This window comes from Octopus sinensis, linkage group LG11 (genome assembly GCF_006345805.1).
Source record: "Octopus sinensis linkage group LG11, ASM634580v1, whole genome shotgun sequence".
NCBI lineage: Eukaryota > Metazoa > Mollusca > Cephalopoda > Octopoda > Octopodidae > Octopus > Octopus sinensis.
Genome location: NC_043007.1, coordinates 12,448,742 through 12,474,155, shown reverse-complemented (window position 1 = coordinate 12,474,155; position 25,414 = coordinate 12,448,742). Strand labels below are relative to the sequence as shown.

Here is a 25,414-nt window from a genome sequence, read left to right as displayed (position 1 = left end):
AAAGATGTGATGGTGGTGGTGGAGGTGGAGGCGGTGGTAATAGTTACATAGGTGGTGGTGGTGGTGGTGGTAATAGCTGTTGTATTGTTAGTAGTATTAGCAGTGGTGGTGGTGGTGGTAATAGCTGTTGTATTGTTAGTAGTATTAGCAGTGGTGGTGGTGGTGGTGGTAATAGCTGCAATCGTATTAGTAATAGTAATAGTAGTATTAGTGGTGGTGGTGGTGGTGGTAATAGCTGTAGTTATATCAGTAATAGTAGTTGCAATTGTATCAACAATAGTAGTAGTAGTAGTAGTAGTAGTAGTAGCTACAGTTGTATCACTACTAGTAGTAGTAGTGGTGGTGGTGGTAAAAGCTGTAGTTACATCACTAGTGGCAGTTGCTCGCATCAGTAACAGTAGTAGTAGTAGTGGTGGTAATAGCAGTAGCTGCATCAGTAGTAATAGTAGTAGTAGTAGTAGTAGTAGCAGCGGTAATAACACATCAGTAGTAGCAGTAGTAGTAGTAGTAGTAGTAGTGGTGGTGGTGATATTAGCGCTGTTGTTAGGGTGGTGGAAGTTGGTGGAGAAGGAAAGAGCGAGAGAGAGAGAGAGAGAGAGAGAGAGAGAGAGAGAGAGAGAAGGGTTTGTACTGTTGCAGAGGTAAAAGCGAAAGGCAAAGAGAGCCGCAGTCGCCTCCTCCTCCTCCGCCGTCGCCGTCGCCGCAGCAGCAGCAGCAGCAGCCCGTACAGCAGCAGCAGCAGCAGCCACAGCGGCATCTTCATGGCGCTCCACACCAATCGATTCTTTGACTACCTAAATGTTGTTGAGTCTAAGCGAGCTGTCATGAGATATGGCATCCTGGTCAGGAGCTCTGCTTCTGACTAACAACGTTTGCCTTATTTTCATTTTTAGTTTTTTTCCTCTAGCACTGCTCCCTTAGGGCTTTTTTTTTGTATTATTGTACCCCCCTTTTTTTCCTTTACAAGTAGTAGTAAGTAGTAAGGATAATTAAAAAAAAAAAAAATAATAATCATATAAAAATCTGCCAAAAAAAAAAAAACAACCCCGCCGCAAAAAAACCCCAAAAAAACAAGCCCAAATAAACCCCTATATATATATATAATCAAAAACAGGGGGAAAAAGGAAAAATTACATCCCTTGTAAAGCTGCTAAACCCCTAAAACAACAACAACAACAACAAAACCCTACGATCTCATCATCGGTATTGATTGGAAAAAAAAAAAAAGCAAAATTAACCAAACACCAACAACAACAACAACAACAACAAAAATAAAAGCTGATTTCATTCCAAGATGTCTCATAGTCAGAAGGAGGAGCAGTACGTCGGACCATACCGGTTGGAGAAGACATTAGGCAAAGGTCAAACAGGTAAGTGGAAACCAGGAGTGATTTGAGCAAAGGATGCTGGAAAAAAAAAATATTATGGTATAAAACTGCATCATCAGATACCGTGTATCGCTAACATCATTTTGTACCCACCTTTTACTGCCTATTATGATTGTTACAAGTACCTGTTATTAGTATTATTTTATTAATATGTTATTAATATTATTATTATTATTATTATCTGCTTCCTCATCGTCGTCAGAAGCATCGTTATCATATCAACCATCATCACAAATTACATCAAACATCGTCCTCATGGTATACAACCACCACTATTACTACTACTACTACTATCAATATGAAAACCACCACCATCATCATCATCGTCATCATCATCATCGTCGTCATCATCATCGTCGTCATCATCATCGCCCTCATCAGCTCAGCATCACCATCATGCCATTCACCGCTACCGTTGTCACCACTACTACTACCACCACCACTACTACTACTACTACTACTACCACTGCTACTTCCGTCATCGTTGTCATCGTCGTCATCATCATCATCATCACTATACACACACGCGCAAAATAATAACAAAAAATTACGCGTGTGGATTACTATGTGTGTATATATATGTAATGTATACATATACATGCATATAAGTATATGCATATATACATGTATGCATAAATGCATGTCTATACACACATAAACATAAATATATATATTCAGTCCCTTACATGTATTGAGTTCTTTCAGTTAATGGTGCTTGTCTTTATAATTAAAAACGTCTTTGCGTGCATCTGTCTTTCCTTCTGTGTGTATACGTACGTACGCATGTATTTATGTATGCATGCACTTTATCTATCTATCTATCTATCTATCTGTCTGTCTGTCTGTATCTACCTGTCTATGTATGTATGTATCTATCTACATATCTATCTATCTACCTGTTTATGTATGTATATATCTATCTATCTATCTATCTATCTATCTATCTACCTATCTCTCTCTCTCTCTATCTATCTATTTATCTATCTATCTACCTACCTATCTCTCTCTCTATCTGTCTGTATATCTATCTATCTATCTATCTATCTAATTCTATGTATGCGTATTTCTCTCTCTCTCTCTCTCTCTCTCTCTCTCTCTCTCTGTATGAATATATGTATATGTATAAAGCTATATACGTATGCATTTATGATTTCCTTTTGTCCGTCCATGCCAACAACCGTCACTAATGTATATTAAAGCCTCGTTCATAAAACAATAAATAGAAAAAGACAGATATCCCCACATTTGAAGTCGACTTCAACAATATTTATAGATTGTGTATTCTTTGTAAAACTGTAAGCAGTTAAGTGTTATATATTTCGACATTATGCTTAAAATCCGAGCACTTATCTTGTAGCATGTGTAATGTTAGAGGGCCATCAACTGATGAAGATGCTAATGTAATAACAAATATATGATGATGTATAATGTGTGTGTGTGCATGTATGTATATATATGTATATATTTAGAGAGAGAGAGAGAGAGAGGAGGTGTATATATGTTGTGGTTCTTAGCCCATGTCAACTCTGAAAGAACAGGCCTGTCTATTATTATCAAAGGTGATCTCGCTATGACCATATCGTCTTACCACATTTTTATGTGTGACTAGCTTCATCCAACGAGACAACGAGGAAAGGACCCCTCTTGCTCGATCACCTAGCTAGAAAATAGCAGTCAAATCTCTCTCTATCTCAAACTACACACCTTATTATTTCATTGTTTTACTTTTTCTAATTGAAATGACACATTAGATAATGTAGTCTCACGTATTCCTTAAGAATATCGGATGGTCATGTCTGAAACGCCTTTAATTATACGCCTGTTCGACCAGGGCTGACCTTGGGCTAAAGTGCAACTACATATGTTATCTTTGAGAAGATGTAGAGTTGTATGAAAGAAGACTGTGGATGCTAGCTGTTATTTCTAGCGGGTCAGGTCTAGTGACCACATAAAGAGGCTGAGTCTCTCTCTCTCTATCTGTCTATCTCTCTCTCTCTCTCTCTCTCTCTTTCTATATCTATCTATCTATCTCTCAGGCTGCTGTCAACCGGCTTCATTTTTACCTTATTGTTAACTTTTCAAATCGGATAAAACAATAGAACAAAAACACAATTAGCGAGAAAGACGAAAAATAAAATAAATAAAAGAAAAACCAAAAAAAAAAAAACAGTATCCCGAAGCAACGTAAAAGTTGCATGTAACACAATATTTCACTGTATAATTCTTCTTTCCCAGAGAAATATCAATGTGTTAAGTGTATAATTACTATATCAAGCACCGTCGCCATAACGTCTATTCCGACATGGAATATTACAACTCTTGCTCGTCCCTGCTCCTCAGTTTTATCATACATACATATTTATATACATTAAATCTGTTGTCGAAATAAACATAGCCCTTTGTCCAGTCCCACTACAAACAATTCGTCTCAATAAAATAAATAATTCTACTTAAATTACTCAACAATTCATCCCAGAATCCTCATCCCCATCACCTACCCTCATTTTATCGATATGTCCCATTAATTCCATTTATAATTATACTGCTCTCTCTCTCCTCTCGCCTGCTTTTCCCCCCCTTTCATCAGTCAGTTTTGTCACTGTTTTTCTTCGAACAACTAAATATCCTCGATACATTTATTTATTATAATTATTTTCAGTTCCTTTTTCTTCTTTTTAAAACAAATTACTGCCCATTCTAAGAAAATATATTACCATTTAATATGTATATTTGGATATATTCAATATATAAAGCCGTGTCATATCTATCCATATATATATATTGTTTGTCCCCTCTATGTTTAGCCCCTTGTGGACAGTAAAGAAATATATATATATATTATATATATATATATATATCCCCTTGTGGACAGTAAAGAAATATATATATATATATATATATATATATTTCTTTACTGTCCACAAGGGGCTAAACATAGAGGGGACAAACAAGGACAGACAAAGGGATTAATTAAGTCGATTACATCAACCCCAGTGTGAAACTGGTACTTTATTTAATAGATAGATAAATACGTAAAAAGAACAAGGGTAACAACACAATATTCAATTCACTTCAATTGAAGAATGATTGGGAACGAAGTAATTTAAATATTACTTGTATTAAATGGGTTGTTTTCTGTGTCTTATTTTCTATGATAAATTCTGCTCTGTATATATTATTACAGCCTTATTATTCTACAACTGGCCTAGGTGTGTGCGTGTGTCTATACTACACAAAGCATTTTAAAAAGATGTAGATATTGGAGTGTGATATAATTGTATTGAGCTTTAAGTCATTGGTTACATGTACTAAATACTTAGCACATTATAGCAAGGTGTGTGTGAGGATATACGTATATATATATATATGTGTGTGTGTGAATACATATTTTATATATGTATATACATGCAGTAACTGAATTTGAAGGTTCAGTTGTGGTAGATTATATGATTAGCTAAGCACGTAATATTTGCATGGTCGTTCTAGCTGTTTATCGAATAGCTTCTTGTATAGTTGTGATACGCATGTTCACTGTATGTCTGTATTGCATGGTTATCTCTACGTTCACTGTATGTCTGATTATCTGGTTGTTCACTGAATGTCTAATAGATGATTACTATTTGGATGTTTCTCTGAGTGTCTAAGTGTATGGTTGTTACATGCGTGTTCGCTGTATGTCTGATGCCATGCTTGTTATATGTGTGTTCACCGTTCGTCTGATGGTATGGTTGCCATCTGTCTGTTCACTAAATGTCTGATGGTTGACATGTATGTTCACTATGAATGACCATATAGTTATATGTATGTTCACCGTTCGTCTGATGGTATGGTTGTCACCTGTCTGTTCACTAAATGTCTGGTGGTTGACGTGTATGATCACTGTGTCTGATGGCATGGTTGTTATATGTACGTTCACCGTTTGTCTGATGGTATGGTTGCCATCTGTCTGTTCACTAAATGTCTGATGGTTGACATGTATGTTCACTATGAATGACCATATAGTTATATGTATGTTCACCGTTCGTCTGATGGTATGGTTGTCACCTGTCTGTTCACTAAATGTCTGGTGGTTGACGTGTATGATCACTGTGTCTGATGGCATGGTTGTTATATGTACGTTCACCGTTTGTCTGATGGTATGGTTGTCATCTGTCTGTTGGCTGACTTATGTATGTTCACTGTATGTCTGATGGTATAGTTGTTATATGTATATTTACCGTTTGTATGGCTGTCATATGTATGTTTATTGAATATCTGATCAGATGGTTGTTATATGTACATTCACTGTATGTCTAATCGTACGATTGTTATCTAGATGTTCAATAAATATACATTTGTATGCTTGTTATATTTAAGTTCACCATAAATTTGTATGGTTGTTATATGAATGTTCACTTTACATCAAATTGTGTATTTGTTATATGTATGTTCACTGAATGTCTAATTGTATGCTTGTTATATGTTCACCGCTTGTCTGATTGTATGGTTGTTATATTGTTACTCTATGTCTGAAAATATGATTGTTATTGTGGCGTTCTTTGAATATCTAATTGTATACCTGTCATTTCCATGCTTACCAATTACCTGAATCTACGTTTAATTTGTCGAATATTTGAGTGTATGGTTGTTATTCAGATGTTCACGAAATGTCTCGTATGATTATATCTAGATGTTCACTAAATGGCTGATTGTCATCGAGATGTTCACGAAACACCTGATTCTTGTTTTATTAACTAGTTGTTCACCTTACGTCTAATTGAGTGGTTCTCAGTTATCTGGATGTTCACTGTCTGATTGTATGGTTTGTTAACTAGATGTTGAGTGAATGTCTGATATGGTTTATCTAGTTGTTCACTGAATATCTTATTTATATAGTTGCATATTTGGCTGTTTACAGTGTGTGCCATTGTATAGTTATTTCCTGGATGTTCACTATCTGTTGTTTAGCTACAGGTCAACACTAATAGAACAGACCTGTGTCCAAAGACTTTCCAGTCGTAACCATTTTGTGTCTTTAAAGTCATGTCATGTACAAGTATATTATCTAACAGCCTTTTTTCCACCTTAAATTTAAGGTAGCGTATAATTAAAGGGATGTTTAGCTGTTTTATTTAGCACGTCATACAACAACGTAGAAGTCATGTCGTCGGTTCATCCATGTATGTTTGGAAAATAAATCACAATTTAATTACTAAAAGTATGTTTGATTGCCTGATTGTTCTCCGGATGTTCAGTGCTGGTTGGGTGGTCGCTGACAAATCTAACTTGCAGAAGTAATGCTATTCTCGAAATTAATTCAAAGCATGTTTGCATCAACGTGAACGGTTGACATGAATAAATTTGATTTTATTTTTATCAATACGATTTCGATAGTTCCTCTTCGCATTGTGTGTGCACGTGTGTATATATATGTGTATGTGTTTTTTATCAATCTATTGTCTGATTTGACTCTAGCATAGATTGTCAAAACACTCGCTTTTGTTTCTCATTGACAATGATGTGTTTTACTCATTTATCTTCTGCTCTCTCTTCCCCTGACAATTTACATTTGAAGACCATTTTTGTTCAGGCACACACACACACTCTCTCTCACACACGTACATACTTATGAAATTTATTGTGATTAAGAACGAATAAGTTTCTAATCGTTGTTGTTGTTTGGCTCCAGGACAACCCTGACTGATGGGCCATGAACATCTCGTCTTTCTATTCCACACATATTTTCCTTATATTTTCAATACGGTAGATTTGAAGGCAATTTGGCTGCTATCTCTAGCAGTTCAAATGACCTCGTAGAGGGGGTGGGATGGGTCACAGATTGACGAATAATAGTATTCCAGCCGTGAACATCTCGTCTTTCTCGTCCACACATATTCTACTCGCGAACATTTTCCAATGTATTCTTCCATATATTTTCAATACGGTAGACTGATTCGAAGGTAATTTGGCTGCTATCTCTAGCAGTTCAAATGATCTCATAGAGGGGGTGGGATGGGTCACAGATTGATGAATAATAGTATTCCAGCCGTGAACATCCCGTTTTTTTTCCTACACATAGTGTATCCTTCCAAACAACAGTTTTCCAATGTGTCGTTCTTTTTACTGTCAAGACAGTAGTCTGTCATTCGAAGGCTATTCGGCTGCTATCTCTAGCAGTTCAAATAACCTCGTAGAGGGGTTGAGATGGATCACATATTGATGAATTATAGTATTCCAGCCGTGAACATCTCGTCTTTTTTTTCCTACACACAGTGTATCCTTCCAAACAACATTTTCCCAATGTGTCGTTCCTTTCGAAGGTTATTCGGCTGCTATCTCTAGCAGTTCAAATGACCACGTAGGGGAAGGGGTCCCCGTCTGTTAGTTTATATGTTTTATGGTTTTTTCCCCTTCAGCTCTCTTCTTCACTGATATTTCGATGTCAAAGAGCTCAAATTTACACCATGCTTCTCTTCTGATTGTTTCGCCGGTGGCATTTCTGCTCATTCAAGTGAGAAAGAAAGAAAGATGCAGAGAAATATAAGCACGAACAGAAGCGACCTCTTTTCTCACTTATCTCCCCTTGCTCTACATAGATTACCCTGCTTTTCTTCTTCTTCTTCTTCATCATCATATTCAGCAGTGTAGTTTTGTACTTTCAATTTCAAACAATGTTGTGTGTATGTTATACATTAAAAGATGTGAAGCAGTTATTATTATTATTATTATATTAGTTGCTTCCCTCACTCGCATCGTCACTGTCGATGTTTGTTTGGCAGTGGGGTTTATTAAATGCTCTTTCTGTAACAGATTTGTTTTGGCTGTTTTTGCCAGGAAAAAGAGTTATGTCGGATCTCACTCTCTCTTTTGCTCCCTTCCTCTCTCTATGTAAAATAAATAAAAAAAGATTACGTATTTATGTGTGTATCTCATATATATATATGTGTGTGTGTGTGTATGATGTATATATATATATATATATGTATATATGTATGTATATATGTATGAATGTGTGTATGTATTTCAGGCGTATGTGTCATAATATATACGGGGGAGTGCTGCAAAGTTCCTGGCTTTGGTGTCGCGAAAGGCCTGGTTGGAGGCCGGACTTTCGAGGTCTTTTATAGGGATTAGAAAAAAAAAACACTGAAAGACCACTGCAATAAGTGTGTGAATCCGAGAGGGGGAATATGTCGAATAAAATCATAATTAACAGATCCTTCTGTATTTTCTTTTACCCAAAACCAGGAACTTTTCAGCCTTCCCTCTTATATAAATACGTGTAAAGCACATCTATACGTAGACGTGTGTGCATACAAACGATATATATATATATATATATATTCATAGGCTTTTGTGTATATACATATGTATGGATGTATGCATGCAGGCATGCTTGCACGGACGTAACATATAGTTCGCGTTTTACTTGGCAGCCCCTTCCATCTTTGAAATGGTGGTGAGTCAGTGGTGAAACCCTTAAGATGGAAAATTCGACAGACACACAGATAAAACGAACAACAACAAAAATGCATTTTCTAAGGAGACAGGATACAATAAATATATGTACTCAAAAATCGAACTTTTCTTTTTTTACTACAACAAACACGTTATGATTATATTTCTGGCGATAAGACTGTGTTGCTTTGTTTAAGACATATCTTAATATATGTATGATCGTAGTAACGTGTACTAAGACAGGCTGGTAACGTTACAACATATTATTTAGTAGTACAAAATAATAATAAAAAAAATCACTTCTTCCTTCTCGTTCTTCTCTCTTTATTTTCACTGAACGAGGAATTACGAGTGACAATTACAATTTTTTATTGAAAATTCCTAACGTTCAGTAGTTATTTTTTCTTCTTTTCCACTTAATATCATTACTGTAGCGAATAATAAAGCAAAGCACTACATCGGAGATCAATCGCAAACTACTGCTTCCCAACATCTTAGCTTGGCACACATCCTGGATAAAACGGGATGGATATAACTAATTATCATACTGATATCCCAATAAGACGGTAGATAAGAATAATACTGATAATAAAAATAATAATTGTCCGTCCATTTTAGCTGTTCTTTTCTTAATTTTTTTCCCCCAAGGAATATCTTGTAAAAGAACAATTTCCTCGTTAACCTATATTCTCTTCCGTTTCGGGGAGACTTTATCATTCATTCAAGCTTGATAAGTTTTTCATACATTATCTTTGTAGGAATGGTCCTATTTAGCGAACAGTTTATCGATAAATTGTTAGATACAGATCTGATTACGTTATTTTTCCCCCTCCTCCTTGCCATAATAGCTTCTATTCATTCTGTTTCTCTCTCTCTCTCTCTCTATGTGTGTGTGTGTCTTGTTCAAACAAGCCAAACTAGTTAAATATGAAAGTAGCTTCTTTTCTGTGACGGGCGAAATTCATTAATTCGTTCTTTCGTTCAAGCTCGCTTTTGAGAAAGCACTACACATATTGGGCATATGGTTTAACATATACTACGATACTATTATATTTTATGGCTGTTTCCATAATAACACGAGCTGATTATCATTATTATTCTTACAGAGAAAGACAACTAACTGCAACAGTCACTTATATTTTAGGCATTTGAGCTATTTTAACTTTTCCCTATTCATCGACCTTCAATTGATTTTATCGTTTTGGATCTGGTTTATACTTAAAGATTAGATGTATATATACATACATGTGTATATATGTATATGCTTATATATATACGCATATACAGACACGCACATAATACACATATATATATACGTATGGATATATATATGTTTATATATAAATATATATGTATATAGATACACATTTATATATATATCTATCTCTATATGTATGTACGTGTGTGACTATGTATGTATGCATGCATCTGTCTATCTATCTATCTATCTATCTATCTACACGCACACATACATAGACGTCTATATTTTTACACACTCACACACACACATACATACATACATACATACATCATACATACATACATACATACATGCATGCATGCATGCATGCATATATATTATATATATATATATATATATAAACGATGATGATGATGATATGTAATATATATAAGTTATATATATATATATAAGTATATATATATATAATTATATATACCTATAAGTATATATACATATAAGTATATATATACATATAAGTATATATATATATATATATATATACATATAAGTATATATATATACATATAAGTATATATATATACATATAAGTATATATACACATATAAGTATATATACTTACATATATACACACACACAATACACGTATATATTGTAATAGTAGTAAAGATTCCATAAATATCGCAGTGGGACTATAATATGCACTAAATGCATATCAAACCAAGCTAGCCATTTCCTTAATTCAAAATAAACAATAAGCATTCTAGGTAAATTAATAGAAGCTGAAATTTCAGTCCAAATTCTTATGCAACTGGGTTGCTTTGTAAATCAGAATTTAAACAAGGCAGGCAACATATGAAACGGTTTCTAGATTATTATTATTATTGAGTGAGAGAGGTGCATGCCATCAAAGTGACACTGGGGTAAAATATACGAAGCCAATATACCCATCATGACTACCCGTCTGATAAGGGTACACCAGGCACAGCATCACAACCATATGTGCGCGACATGGTGATCTCATATCAAGATAAACAGCACATGACCTTGCAGGTGGGGCCCAGTTAGAATTTTCTTCAGGTTGAGTAGCCCATCCCGCTCAAAAGGTCCCTGAATAAGGGTTGTTTAAGGATGTTGAAAGAACCACCCATGTTTCCAGAGGTGAATTATTCAAACCCCAAAGAATCCCTCTCAACACATGGCTATGATGCTCCCCCACTACTTCTGCTCGTGATCAGAGATGCACATATCGTCAGCCACTAAGGGACATGCTCAACTGGTTAAGGTCAAACAACTGACAAGCAAATCTGTGGTATTGAGCAGAATATTTGCTGTAGCCCATCTTTTATACCAAGACAAAACAATGTACATGATAACACTTCCAATCAGTTAAGATCAGAAGCCATTATTATTATTATTATTATTATTATTATTATTATTATTATTATAGTGATTATTGCTATTATAAAATGATTAGTTTTTTTATGTATGTTATTAATATATATATACACCAGTTTACCAAAACCTCTGTGGTCGGGCATACAATGGATGTTTAAACGATTAAGGACTTCTAAAATGGTTCCAATTTAGTTTTTGTATCGTATTTTTACCATCAAGACTCTTGTGTGTATGTGTATGCATGTTTATGCCTATGTATGTGTGGTTGTATTTATGCATGTGTGTATATATGAGTATATGTATGCACGTACATACACAAATGTATACGAAACGTACACGTACAAATATACAAATGTGTATATGAATGTATGTATCTATGTATATCTATGTAAGTATCTGTATGCATATATACAGATATATGCTAACACAAGGTCCCACTGCATGGCACCTTGGGCAAGTGTCTTCTTCTATAACCTCGGGCTGATCAAAGCCTCGTGTGTAGATTTGGGAGACAGAAAGTGAAAAACCCATTCTGTCAGGCTTAAACGAAAAGTACTGGGCTCGATTTGTTTGACTAAAATTCTTCAAGGTGGTGCCCCAGCATGGCCACAGTCTAATCACTGAAACGAATAAAAGATGAAAGATATATTTATATTCCATACCTGTCATCTCTGAAGAGCACTCAGTATTACTGTGCTGTTAGCTGACATCTGGTTTTAATATCCAGTGTGAAACCTATTGGTAAGATCGACCAAAATGCGCCTATAATATGTCATTGGCCTTGGAAAATACTTGATAAAGCCTGAAATTTTTAGCCTTGAAGGTCATAAGAAAAGGCAATATACTTGCAATTCATTTCTGTTTTGAAGACTTTTTCTCTTCTGGTAGTTTATAGAGGGAATGATTCAATTCAACAGATGTTTGGATCAAATAACAGATATACTGCATTCTCGAGCTATTAATTTTGCTATATACATGTGAAATTAAATAAATGACAAAGGAACAGGAATTGCATAATAAACTTAATTAAGCTTACAGCTGTTTCTGTTATGAGATGCAGTGTACTTAGAGCTAATGCTTCTGCATCATCTTATGGCTTCCTCAGAGCTGAACGCATTGCATCTTACAGCAGCAGAAACAGCTGTGAGCTAATGAAGTTGATTATGTAATTCCTGTTTTTCCTTGTCATTTATTTAATTTCATATCATTTTCTGTATTTTGTGCTTGACTAACGTTATTCTGAATCATAAGGACATTGGGTTCTAGCACCAAGTTATTAGGACTGTTATGCTTAAGCAAAATCTTTCTCTGCGTGGCTGTGTGGTAAGAAGCTTGCTTCCCAACCACATGGTTCCAGGTTCAATCCCACTGTGTGGCACTGTGGGCAAGTGTCTTCTATTATAGCCTCAGGCCGACCAAGGCCTTGTGTGTGGATTTGGTTGGCGGAAACTGAAAGAAGCCTGCAGTATATATATATATATATATATTATATATATATATATGTGTGTGTGTGTGTGTGTGTGTGTGTATATATATGCATACATTTGTGTCTGTGTTTGTCCCACCACCATTGCTTGACAACCGATGTCGGTGTGTTTACTTTTCCATAACTTAGTGGTTTGGCAAAAGAGACCAATAAAATAAGTACTAGGCTTACAAAAAATAAGTCCCAGGATCAATTTGTTTGATTAAAGGCAGTGCTCCAGCATGGCCACAAGCAAATGACTGAAACAAGTAATATATATATATAGGCATAGGAGTGGCTGTGTGGTAAGTAGCTTGTTTACCAACCACATGGTTCCGGGTTCAGTCCCACTGCATGGCACCTTGGGCAAGTGTCTTCTACTATAGCCTCGGGCCGACCAAAGCCTTGTGAGTGGATTTGGTAGATGGAAACTGAAAGAAGCCCGCTGTATATATGTATATATATATATATATATATATATGTGTGTGTGTGTTTGTGTGTGTCCCCCTAGCATTGCTTGACAACCGATGTTGGTGTGTTTATGTCCCTGTTACTTAGCGGTTCGGCAAAAGTAACTGATAGATGGGCTTACAAAAGAATAAGTCCCGGGGTCGAGTTGCTCGATTAAAGGCAGTGTTCCAGCATGGCCGCAGTCAAATGCCTGAAACAAGTAAAAGAGTAAAGGAGATATATACATGTGGTATACATTATATATATATATATTTGTAGATATAATTTATGTGTATGTATGTATTCATGCATATATATTCTTAAACTATCATTTTATTTCTGTAGGATCTTGGATTAATAAAGCTATGGAATTCTTGCGCAAAATGAGTACCTTATTGTTGTTGGGGTGCTTAAGAACTATTCCCAAATATAAGCTAATATATTATTATATTTTTTCTTACTCAGATGTCATTTATTGAACGTCGGTGGGCAGTAGATGTTGATTTAGTTATTCTCCAAAACGTATAGTAAATTAAATTGAAAAATTTAGGTTATTTATGATTTTTATTGTTTGAGCTTACATTCCTTATGAGAGCTCAAAATCTCTCGTGGAAGCGTCCTCCAACCAAAGTACAAATATGTGGGAAACTACCACCTGTATCATCTCTTGTGAAAGGTAGAAGAGTCCAATTTGCTGGACATTGTTGTAGAGATGAAAACGAGGTAATTTCTACTCTTCTCCTCTGGAAGCCATCTGCTCGCGATACCAGAGAGTGCACACTCTCCTACCCTGATGTAATCTCCAGGGATACAGGCATCCAGCAACAGGACCTCTGTAATGCTATGATGGACCGTGAAGTCTGGCGTAACATTGTAAATTCCATTGTCTCGACCACGGTCAAACAATGAATATTTGAATAAATCAATCCTCTATGTTATCACTGTGATCTAAGATTGTTATTTCAATCCTGCCTATTCAAACCAGTAAAATATTAATATCTATTCATCCATCATTTCTGCCCACTGTTTCTGGGAAAGTTTTAGGGGTAGCGTCTTCAGAAGCAGCCATCATTACGCTTTACTCCATCATGATCAACTGAGGTTATGGATATTATCCAACCATTCTGCTCTTGGTATACCCCTAGGTCACCTGAGGGCAGCGAGCTGGCAGAAACCTTAGCATGCCGGGCGAAATACTTAGCGGTATTTTGTCTGCCGTTACGTTCTGAGTTCAAATTCCGCCGAGGTCGACTTTGCCTGTTATCCTTTCGGGGTTGATTAAATAAGTACCAGTTATGCACTGGGGTCGATATAATCAACTTAATCCGTGTGTCTGTCCTTGTTTGTCCTCTCTGTGTTTAGCCCCTTGTGGGTAGTAAAGAAATATGTATACCCCTAGGTCACCTGCCACTTTGGCTCAGTTTGAAGAATCTATATCATGATCCTTCCCCGCGAATTTCTAATCACATGTCCAGTACTGGAGCTGTGATCTCTCAAAGTACCAGAGCTGTGATCTCTTGTGGCTCAACTTGGAAAGACATCCTGATCTACGAGCTGTGCACCCTGTCAAGTAATGGTATTCTAGAGATACTTAGGAGAAACCTCTGTTTTGTTTACCATAGGTAAGGATGGGCACCTCATTGAAGCTGAAGATAGGGAGTTTTTTTTTACCAACTTCTCTTCTTTTGAGGATCAAATTCTGGTGCTAGTGCATTTTTGTATGGGTCCATTAGAAATACCAGCTTGGTTCCTGGCATGAATAAGACCATCATAAAAAGCAATATGGAAAAAGGGTTCAAGACAAAAAATACTAATATGCTCCTTTCTACTATAGACACAAGGCCTGGAATTTTGGGGGAGTGGTTAGTCGATTACATCATCCCCCAGCATGCAACTGGTACTTATTTAGTGAACCCTGAAAGAATGAAAGGCAAAGTCAACCTTGGTAGAATTTGAAAGCAGAACAGAAAACCAAAAGAAATACTGTTAAACATTTCGTCTGGCACAGTAAGGATTCTGCCAATTTGCTGCCTTATTTATCTTTCACCAAATATTGTGTAGTTTGGTATGGAACAATAAAGTCAGTTTCATGGTTCCTTAATTTTCATGAGTGTAGGTAAAGGCGGTGAGCTGACTGAATCGTTAGCACGCCAGGTGAAATGCTTAGCGGCATTTCGTCTGCCTTTACGTTCTGAGTTCAAATTCTGCTGAGGTTGACTCTGCCTTTCATCCTTTCGGGGTTGATAAATTAAGTACCAGTTACGCACTGGGGTCGATATAATCGACTTAATCCGTTTGTCTGTCCTTGTTGGTTCCCTCTGTGTTTAGCCCCTTGTGGGTAGTAAAGAAATAGGTATTTTGTCTGCCGTTACATTCTGAGTTCAAATTCCGCTGAGGTTGACTTTGCCTTTCATCCTTTCGGGGTCGATAAATTAAGTACCAGTTACGCACTGGGGTCGATATAATCGACTTAATCCGTTTGTCTGTCCTTGTTTGTCCTCTCTGTGTTTAGTCCCTTGTGGGTAGTAAAGAAATAGGTATGGCTGGGTGGTTAAGAATATTGCTGTTATAGCTACAGTATCTTGGGTTCAATCCACTGTATGATGGTTCAGCTTCAAGTCAACCCCTGAAGTCTTATGGATGAAATTTGGTAGACAAGGACAGTATGGAAACCTGTTGAAGATACCATTTGTTATCATGCAGAAAACTCAATCCATCACTTGGTTTAATAACACCACCTGGCCCTTGTAAGCATTTAGGCTATTTCTTGGGTCTGAGAATAACTTCCCCCTTTATTCTTACAGGTAACAGAGGATCCTGAAAAGGGTCATGGCCATTGCACACCCTCCTCTGACAAACCCTAAACCATTCTTTCATGTTGAATACTGGGATCACTGTAATCAACTAGCCCTGCTCCACCAAAATTTCAAGACTCGTATGCATGTGGTAGAAAGTAGAAAGAAATATGCGAAAAGCAAATGTTTTAAATCTCTCTATATATAAAGCTGAAGTTGTTTGTGTATGGCAGGTTTGGTAGCCTTCAACTAACACTATCTCCTCCGAGACCCTGCAGCGCAAGCTGACTAAAATTGAGAGTATGTTTGTTAGAAGAAGGCTTGCTCTTCATTCCGTAGAAGAAAAAATTCAAATCAGACCATGTTAACACCAAAAATTATTTACACTAAGAAGGTGCTTTATTTGTATGAAAAATCCCTATTTTTTTACGATTTTTTGACTGCTGTGTCGCCATTTTTCGGTGTATTTCAACCAGAAAAATGTTCACTTAAAGAGAATAACAAGCTACATAATGCAAAATTTTTACTTTTCAAAAATTCCAATTCTAAAGAGTTGACACAAACCCGAGCAACACAAGGCGATACTGCTAGTTTATACTAATCGTTAGTCATTAGAATACACTTCAAGAGTGTTGATTTTTAGGCAGCAGGTTGTCAGAGTCTTTACACTGTTGGCTGCGATGCCACATGGTATTTGTCTCAGGTCTCTGCACTCTGAGTTCAAATTCCATTTTTTTTTTCCAGAATCAAAAAGCACCAACCAATCTTGGCCGTTGCCAGCCTCCCCTGGCACCTGTGCCGGTGGCACGTAAAAAGTACCCACTACATTCAAGGTGTGGTTGGCCCTTAGGAAGGTCATCCAGCTGTAGAAACACTGCCAGATCAGACTGGGCCAGGTGCAGCCTCCTGGCTTCCCAGACCCCGGTCAAACCATCCAAGCCATGCTAGCATGGAAAGCGGACGTTAAACAATGAGGATGATGATATATATATATATATATATATATATATATATATATTTAGACATGCCTGACTGGTGTCTGTGTCAGTGACATGTAAAAAGCACCAACCGATCCTGGCTGTTTACCAGCCTCCTCTGGCACGTAAAAAGCACCCACTACACCCACAGAGTGGTTGGCGTTAGGAAGGGCATCTAGCTGTAAAAACACTGCCAGATCAGACTGGAGCCTAGTGCAGCCTCCTGACATCCCAGACCCCGGTTGAACCGTCTAACCCATGCTAGCATGGAAAATGGACGTTAAACGATGATGATGATGATGATGATGAATCAATAAAATCTTCCCCATCCAAGTCTGTGAATTGGTGGAACCACTGCAGGATCAGACAATGTGGCTTGTTGAATTTGTTCAGGCTCATCGTATTCTGGCAGCAACTCTTGAGTCGACAGTGATGTCAAGCTACATAGGACCACATAAGCAGCATTTCCCTTGGATTAAATACCAGTGGCGTAGAAAGAGAAGATTTGCATGCATGTGCATCTGCCAGTCACCCTCAGATTCTTGCTAAGGCCTGTGCATTGATGTTGCAGAAATATGGTCAACCCTGACTGATGTAAGCCCTGAACAATTTTAGTTATTTCTAAAATGATTGGTGCTGGTTTTTTAAAATGAAAGAAACAGTATTCTATTTCATTATCTTGATTGTTTGTTGGTTTCACTCTTTGAACTGAAGGTGGCGCCTTATATATGGTGAACAGCCTTCTAAGGATTTTGTTAATCATATGGGCCCTAGTATTTACACTGGTCTGGTATTTATTTTGTTAAGGTGGTGAGCTGGCAGAAACGTTAGCACGCTGGGCGAAATGCGGAGCCGTATTTCATCTGCCATTACGTTCTGAGTTCAAATTCCGCTGAGGTCGACTTTTACCTTTCATCCTATGTCTGTCCTTGTTTGTCCCCTCTTTGTTTAGCTCCTTGTGGGTAATAAAGAAATAGGTATTTCATCTGCTGCTACGTTCTGAGCTCAAATTCCGCCGAGGTCGACTTTTACCTTTCATCCTTTCGGGGGTCGATAAATTAAGTACCAGTTACGCACTGGGGTCGATGTAATCGACTTAATCCATGTGTCTGTCCTTGTTTGTCCCCTCTGTGTTTAGCCCCTTGTGGGTAGTAAAGAAATAGGTATTTATTTTGTTGATTTCAATTTCCAATGTATTTATCAGGTGGCCAAGTTTTTGTTGCAAAAGAACGTAACTTGTTGCACTTTTTTTTTTATCCATTATGCAAAAACACAGACATGTGGGATGTTCTGGATGCAGGTACGGCTGTGTGGTAAGAAGTTTGCTTCCCGACCACATGGTTCTGAGTTCAGTTTCACTGCATGGCACCTTGGGAAAGTGTCTTCTACTATATAGCCCCTAGTTGACTGAGGCCTTGTGAGTGGATCTGGTATGCAGAAACTTAAAGAAGCCCTACATATATGTGTATATATGTATGTGCATATATGTATGTGTGAGTGTGTATATACAAATCGACCCAGGACTTATTCTTTGTAAGCCTAGTACTTATTCTATAGGTGTCTTTTACCTAACCACTAAGTTACGGGGACGTAAACACACCAACATTGGTGTCAAGTGATTGTGGGGGCAAACATAGACACACAAATATATACATACATACATATATATATATATATATATATATATATATATATATAATATATATATATATATATATATATATATATATAGGATGGGCTTCTTTCAGTTTCTGTCTACCAAATCCACTCCCAAGGCTTTGGTCTGCCCGAGGCTATAGTTGAAGACACTTGCTCAAGGTATCACGCAGTGGGACTGATCCCAGAACCATATGGTTGTGAGGCAAGCTACTTACCACATAGCCACTCCTGAATCTGATAACATTTTTATAACAAATCATACCATTCCTATTAAGGGGGCCAAACATCAACAATGTGTTGAAGTATTGAATCAAAAGGATCTAACCCTTTTAATCCAATCTCTTGTCACCTCATTAACTCGATTTTTTAGCGGGGAGGTAACCCAATTTTTTAATGGGGGTGAGATTACCAAAAAGTACCCAGTTTTTTTTTTACATACAAGCGTCTTTTGCATTGTCTTCCTCTACCAAATTCCACGCAGGAGTGGCTGTGTGGTAAGTAGCTTGCTTACCAACCACATGGTTTCAGGGTTCAGTCCCACTGCATGGCATCTTGGACAAGTGTCTTCTACTATAGCCTCGGGCTGACCAAAGCCTTGTGAGTGGATTTGGTGCACGGAAACTGAAAGAAGCCCGTCGTATATATGTTGTGACCCCCTTCGGTCAGACACTGACTATGGGTTTGCACCTAGAGAGTTACCCTCTGAGGCGCAAGTCTGGGCAAGGTTGTTTTTTTATGGAAGACCAGCAGTCGCCCATGCATACCGGCCTCCCCTCTCCACGTCACCGATGTTGTCCAAGGGAAAGGCAAGGGCCGATACAGCTTGGCACCAGTGACGTCGCAACTCATTTCTACAGCTGAGTGAACTGGAGCAACATGAAATAAAGTGTCTTGCTCAAGGACACAACACGCAGCCCGGTCCGGGATTCGAGCTCACAACCTCACGATCGTAAGCTCGACGCTCTAACCACTGAGCCACGCACCTTCACATATATATGTATGTATATATATATATATATGTGTGTGTGTGTGTGTGTTTGTGTGTCTGTATTTGTCCCCCTAGCATTGCTTGACAACCGATGCTGGTGTGTTATTGTCCCCGTCACTTAGCGGTTCGTCAAAAAGAGACCGATAGAATAAGTACTGGGCTTACAAAGAATAAGTCCTGGGGTCGATTTGCTCGACTAAAGGCGGTGCTCCAGCATGGCCGCAGTCAAATGACTGAAACAAGAAAAAGAGTAAAGAGTAAAGAGAGTAAAAGATATTGGTGAATCTGGGGCTACAGTAGAAAACACTTGCTCAGAGATCCTCACCGTGGAATCGAAACGCAGAACCATGTGCAAACAAAACAGACTTCTTAACCACACACCTATGTCTGCTCTTGTCGTTGATAATTAAAGAAAAACATTTTATGTTCTCAGATTTCCCAGAACATGAAAGAGAAATCTGTGAACTACATAAAAAAAACCCAGCCCTTTTGAATTTTTTTGCTTCTCTGTGTTACTTATCTGGAATAATGATAATAGTTTTGAATTATTTTCACACCAATGTTCACTTGTAATTGCCTAAGGGATGCTGTGTAAAGAACTGGCTAACTGATGTTACGTTTAGCGTTTAGGTTGTGGGAGTAGCAAGAATTAGCAGCTGGGATAAGTGTGTTTTATTCCTGAATAAGTATACCAAGACATGAAAGGGTAGTGACTGAACTAGAAGCAAACTATTAAAAGGAAAAACGAAACAAAAAAAAAAAAAGAGACTGCTTTATGAAATATATAATAAATTCTGTAAGCATGGGGGGTGGGGAGCCCAAAAAACAAACAAAGGTGAGGAGTACATATGGTAGAATATCAAAGTTGGAAAGATTGCAAATGTGTTGAAGCTTCGTATCCAGTTTGAATTTTTGATGCCGTTTTGAAGCAGGAATTTCAAAATACTACCGAATTGTAGACAACATGCTTTGCAGAAATGAAATTAATGCGTCTTGAGTTATTTTGCCTCTATTTAACCTGTTAAACCATGTAAATATTATTTTTTCTTTTTCTCATTTTTTTTTTTTTTTGGTTTGTTTCACGATGTGATTAATGTTAAATGATAGTAAGGTGGTGAGATGGCAGAATCGGTAACACATTGGGAAAAAAATGCTTAGTGGCATTTTGTCTACCTTCATGTAGAAGGCGGCGAGCTGGCAGAAACGTTAGCACGCCGGGCGAAATGCTTAGTGGTATTTTGTCTGCCGCTACGTTCTGAGTTCAAATTCCGCCGAGGTCATCTTTGACTTTCATCCTTTCGGGGTCGATAAAACTAAGTACCAGTTACGCACTGGGGTCGATGTAATCGATTTAATACCTATGTCTGTCCGTGTTTGTCCCCTCTGTGTTTAGCCCCTTGTGGGTAATAAAGAAATAGGTATTTCGTCTGCCGCTACGTTCTGAGTTCAAATTCCGCCGAGGTCGACTTTGCCTTTCATCCTTTCGGAGTCAATTAAATAAGTACCAGTTACGCACTGGGGTCAGTATAATCAACTTAATCTGTTTGTTGTCCTTGTTTGTCCCCTCTGTATTTAGCCCCTTGTGGGTAGTAAAGAAATAGGCATTTTGTCCACCTTCATGTTTTGAGTTCAAATTTCACCAAGGTTGACTTTACTTTTCATACCTGTTGGGGGTTGATAAAATAAATACCAGTTGAGCACAGGAATCGATGCAACCCATTTGCCCTCCCCCCAGATTGTTGGCCTTGTGCCAAAATTTGAAACCAATATTAAATTATCATCATCATCGTTTTGTCATTGTTTTTAATGTCTACTTTTCCATGCTTTCATCGTTCAGATTAAATTTGTTGAAGCAAATTTCCTACAAGTGGATGCTCTTCTTGTCATTTACCCCTCCACCTGTTTCCAAGCAAGGTAATATTTCTCTTAGTCAGTCAAACATGGACAGCACAATGGCCAGACATGTTTTTGTGGATGATTGCAACCAAATGAACCGTTTGTATGCTGGTGACATTTACTCTTTTACTTGTTTCAGTCATTTGACTGAGGCCATGCTGGAGCACCGCCTTTAGTCGAAGAAATCGAACCCAGGACTTATTCTTTGTAAGCCTAGTACTTATTCTATCGGTTCCGTTTGCCGAACCACTTAGTTACGGGGACGTAAACACACCAATATCACTTGTCAAGTGATGCTGGGGGACAAACACAGTCACACAAACATACACATACACACACACACACATACACACACACACACACACATATATATATACATATATACGACAGGCTTCTTTCAGTTTCTGTCTACCAAATCCACTCACAAGGCTTTGGTCGGCCCGAGGCTATAGTAGAAGACACTTGCCCAAGGTGCCATGCAGTGGGACTGAACCCAGAACCATGTGGTTGGTAAGCCACTTCTGCGTCTATTTGTTTACAATTTGCATATATATGTCTGTGTATGTATGTATGTGTGTGTATATATATGTGTGTACATATACATTTACATACATATGTCACTGTATCAACCAGACTATTGGATATTGTTATACAACGCTTGTCACAATGCACTTCCTCTCATTGTTGTACCTTTCAAATGGTGCCACCCGGCTGGCTAGGTGGGCATGCTTATGGTGCATAAGTGACCGAGATCATGATGTTCTTCCCTAACTGTACCCCAGAACATAACAAGGTAATCCCTTTATAGTTGAGTAATGCCGTTTAAGAACAGCATTTTATTTTTATTGAGGCACAGTATGGTTGAATGATTGAGAAGTTCAGATTGCAACCATAAGGTCTTCGGTTTACTCTCAGTGCATAGCATCTTGGGCAAACGTTTTTCTTTTCTCTGTAGCCTTGGATCAACCGATTCCTTGTGAGTGAAACTGGGTAGACAGTGTGTGGAAGCACTCCGTCGGTTACGACGACGAGGGTTCCGGTTGATCCGAATCAACGGAACAGCCTGCTCGTGAAATTAACGCGTAAGTGGCTGAGCACTCCACAGACACGTGTACCCTTAATGCAGTTCTCGGGGATATTCAGCGTGACACAGAGAGTGACAAGGCCGGCCCTTTGAAATACAGGTACAACAGAAACAGGAAGAAAGAGTGAGAGAAAGTTGTGGTGAAAGAGTACAGCAGAGATCACCACCATCCCCTGGCGGAGCTTTAGGTGTTTTCGCTCAATAAACACTCACAACGCCCGGTCTGGGAATCGAAACCGCGATCCTATGACCGCGAGTCCGCTGCCCTAACCACTGGGCCATTGCGCCTCCATGGTAGACAGTAACTACATGGCATCAAGTGGATTGTATCTGTGTGTGATTCAAAAGGTACAACCATGTCACACATGCTGTGTTGCGCTGATTCTGTATCAGAATTTCATTAAGAGTACACATGTTAGTGGAATGTTTATTCAGGAGCAGGTAATTTTGCAGATCAAATAACTGAATCCTCATCGCCAATTTATGAACATCTGCCATTGCTATTTTGATATTTACTATAAAGATTTAAAAGTACTTTTGCCATTAACAACTGATTTTTTTTCACCATATATATATATATTTATATATAAAGACTTTTACTTGAAATAGTCTATAAATTTGCATAAACTATTAAGAATTTTAATTTTCTTTTAATCTATTTCGGTAAAGTTTATAAATGTCAAGCAGATTCTTACATTGACTTCACATTCATTTTTGTTAAATCCATATTTCCAAGGAAGTTGGATCCAATAAATCAATATATCTGTCTCTTTGATAAAATTTTCTTGAAATAATAAGGAAATTAGGTGCTACCAGTTTGTTGACTTTTACCAGGTGCAATAATTTTTGTTTCATACGAGAAAGAAACTTTTATTTTTGAATCATCTTTTATTTTTCATCATCATTTATTGTCGATAATCCATGTTGGTATGGGTTGGACAGTTTGACAGGATCCAGTGTGTCCAAGAACTGCATCAAGATCCATCGTTTGTTTTGGCACGGGTCTTACAGCTGGATGCTCTTCTTAGTGCCAACCTCTTTGCAGTATAGACTTGGCACTTTTTTGTGCCACTGGCACTATTGGGGTCACCATGTAGTTCATAGGTCTACAAACCTTGGGGTAGGTGTATGGTGGGTTCAAACTTCATGCTAGGAGATGGTGTGGCAGAGCAGGTTTCTGCTGAGGGATGTGCATGGCTACTTACACCTAGTGGGGAAAAAGACTGTGAAGATTAAAAGGGTAGAAAACTACTTTTTTCGTGGTTTGAGTTTGGTAGCCTTCTCTAGCATATAAGGCGTCCTTTAAAGGGTCGCCTCTTTTGTGCATAAATATTATACACTTTTATATATATATATATATACATTAGAGACAGGTGTTCTCTATATAGAATATACTTCGAAGTGTTAACTGACTTGCCTGACTTGCTTGTCATTACAGTTACTCATACACACACATGCACACACACACATGTGTATGTGTGTGTGGAGGCACATGGCCTAGTGGTTAGAGCAGCGGACTCGCGGTCAAGGGATCGTGGGTTCGAATCTCAGAGCGGGCGATGCGTCTCGAGAAGGAACAAACATATATATATATATATATCATATTAAATATTACAATACAATAGTATTATTTTCTAGTGAAATAAAGCACTGTTTATCCAGCATGGACTTAAATGATGATATATTTTGGTAATGCAATGTAGTGAAGCAGTTCATTTTGCAATCATGTGGTTCCAAGCTCGGTTCCACCGTGCGGCACCTTGAAGAAGTGTCTTCTACTTTCAGATGAAGCCGATCTGTTGCTTGTGAATGAATCTAACAGATGGAAACTGTGTTAAGCCCATCATATGCATGTGTGTGTGTGTGTGTGTGACTGCTGTCGGATGACAGAAGATTTTAAAAGAAAAACAGAAATCTCAATGTATGTATGTCACCCTTACTAAGCTGTTCCTATGCCTCAGTCTAGGAAAACTTGGAAAGGTTATGGACAATGTCCATTTTCTTCCTTATCTAACGAATGGAAATCAATAATAGTAAACATTACAAAAAAAAAAAACAAGAAAAAAAAATGCTGTTGGGGGTTGGAGTTGGGGGGTGGGGTGGGGGTGAAGGAATATCAAGACTTTATTAGCAGCATTTTATTTGCTTTTACTCCTCCCCCATCCTCTCACAGGTATGGATTAAACAGGTAAGTAGATAATCAAACAGACTCAACCAACCTAAATCATCAGTGGAAAACGAAAAAAAAAAAATAATAATAATAATAAAAAATAAAAAAGAAAGAAAGAAGAAGCCAAAACAGAAAAGCAAACATGATGGTGATGATGATGATGACATTGATGATGATGACGATGGTGATAACCTTATGCTTTTATATTTTTTTAAAATATTTTTCTAAATATACTACTTAGCCCATTAGTTGGAGATAAAAATGTAAGATTTGTCTATTGATTGCTTGTTTAGGTTTAAGAGAGGGAGGGAAAAAAAAAGAAAAAGAAAAGGAAACAGAATAATGCTCCTTTTAATTAAAAAAAAACCTAGTCTACTGCTTTAATGCTCTTTGATATAACAACAACAACAACAACAACAATAATAATAGTAATATAATAATAATAATAATGATAATAGTAGTAATATAATAATAATGATAATAGTAGTAATATAATAATAATAATG

The 25,414-nt window shown here is 37.5% G+C and overlaps 1 protein-coding gene across 9 annotated transcripts in view; it reads left to right on the top strand.

The window, feature by feature from the left end:
- The first annotated feature begins 1,029 nt into the window (after nt 1-1,029).
- Nucleotides 1,030-25,414, top strand: part of LOC115217166 (serine/threonine kinase SAD-1-like) — a 362,920-nt gene continuing 338,535 nt past the window's right edge. For all 9 annotated transcript variants that reach the window (XM_036507077.1, XM_036507076.1, XM_036507071.1 and 6 more), the window contains exon 1: nt 1,030-1,370. In XM_036507077.1, the coding sequence (XP_036362970.1) occupies nt 1,295-1,370 (76 nt within the window). In that variant the 5' untranslated portion in view covers nt 1,030-1,294. The remainder of the gene's footprint in view (nt 1,371-25,414) is intronic.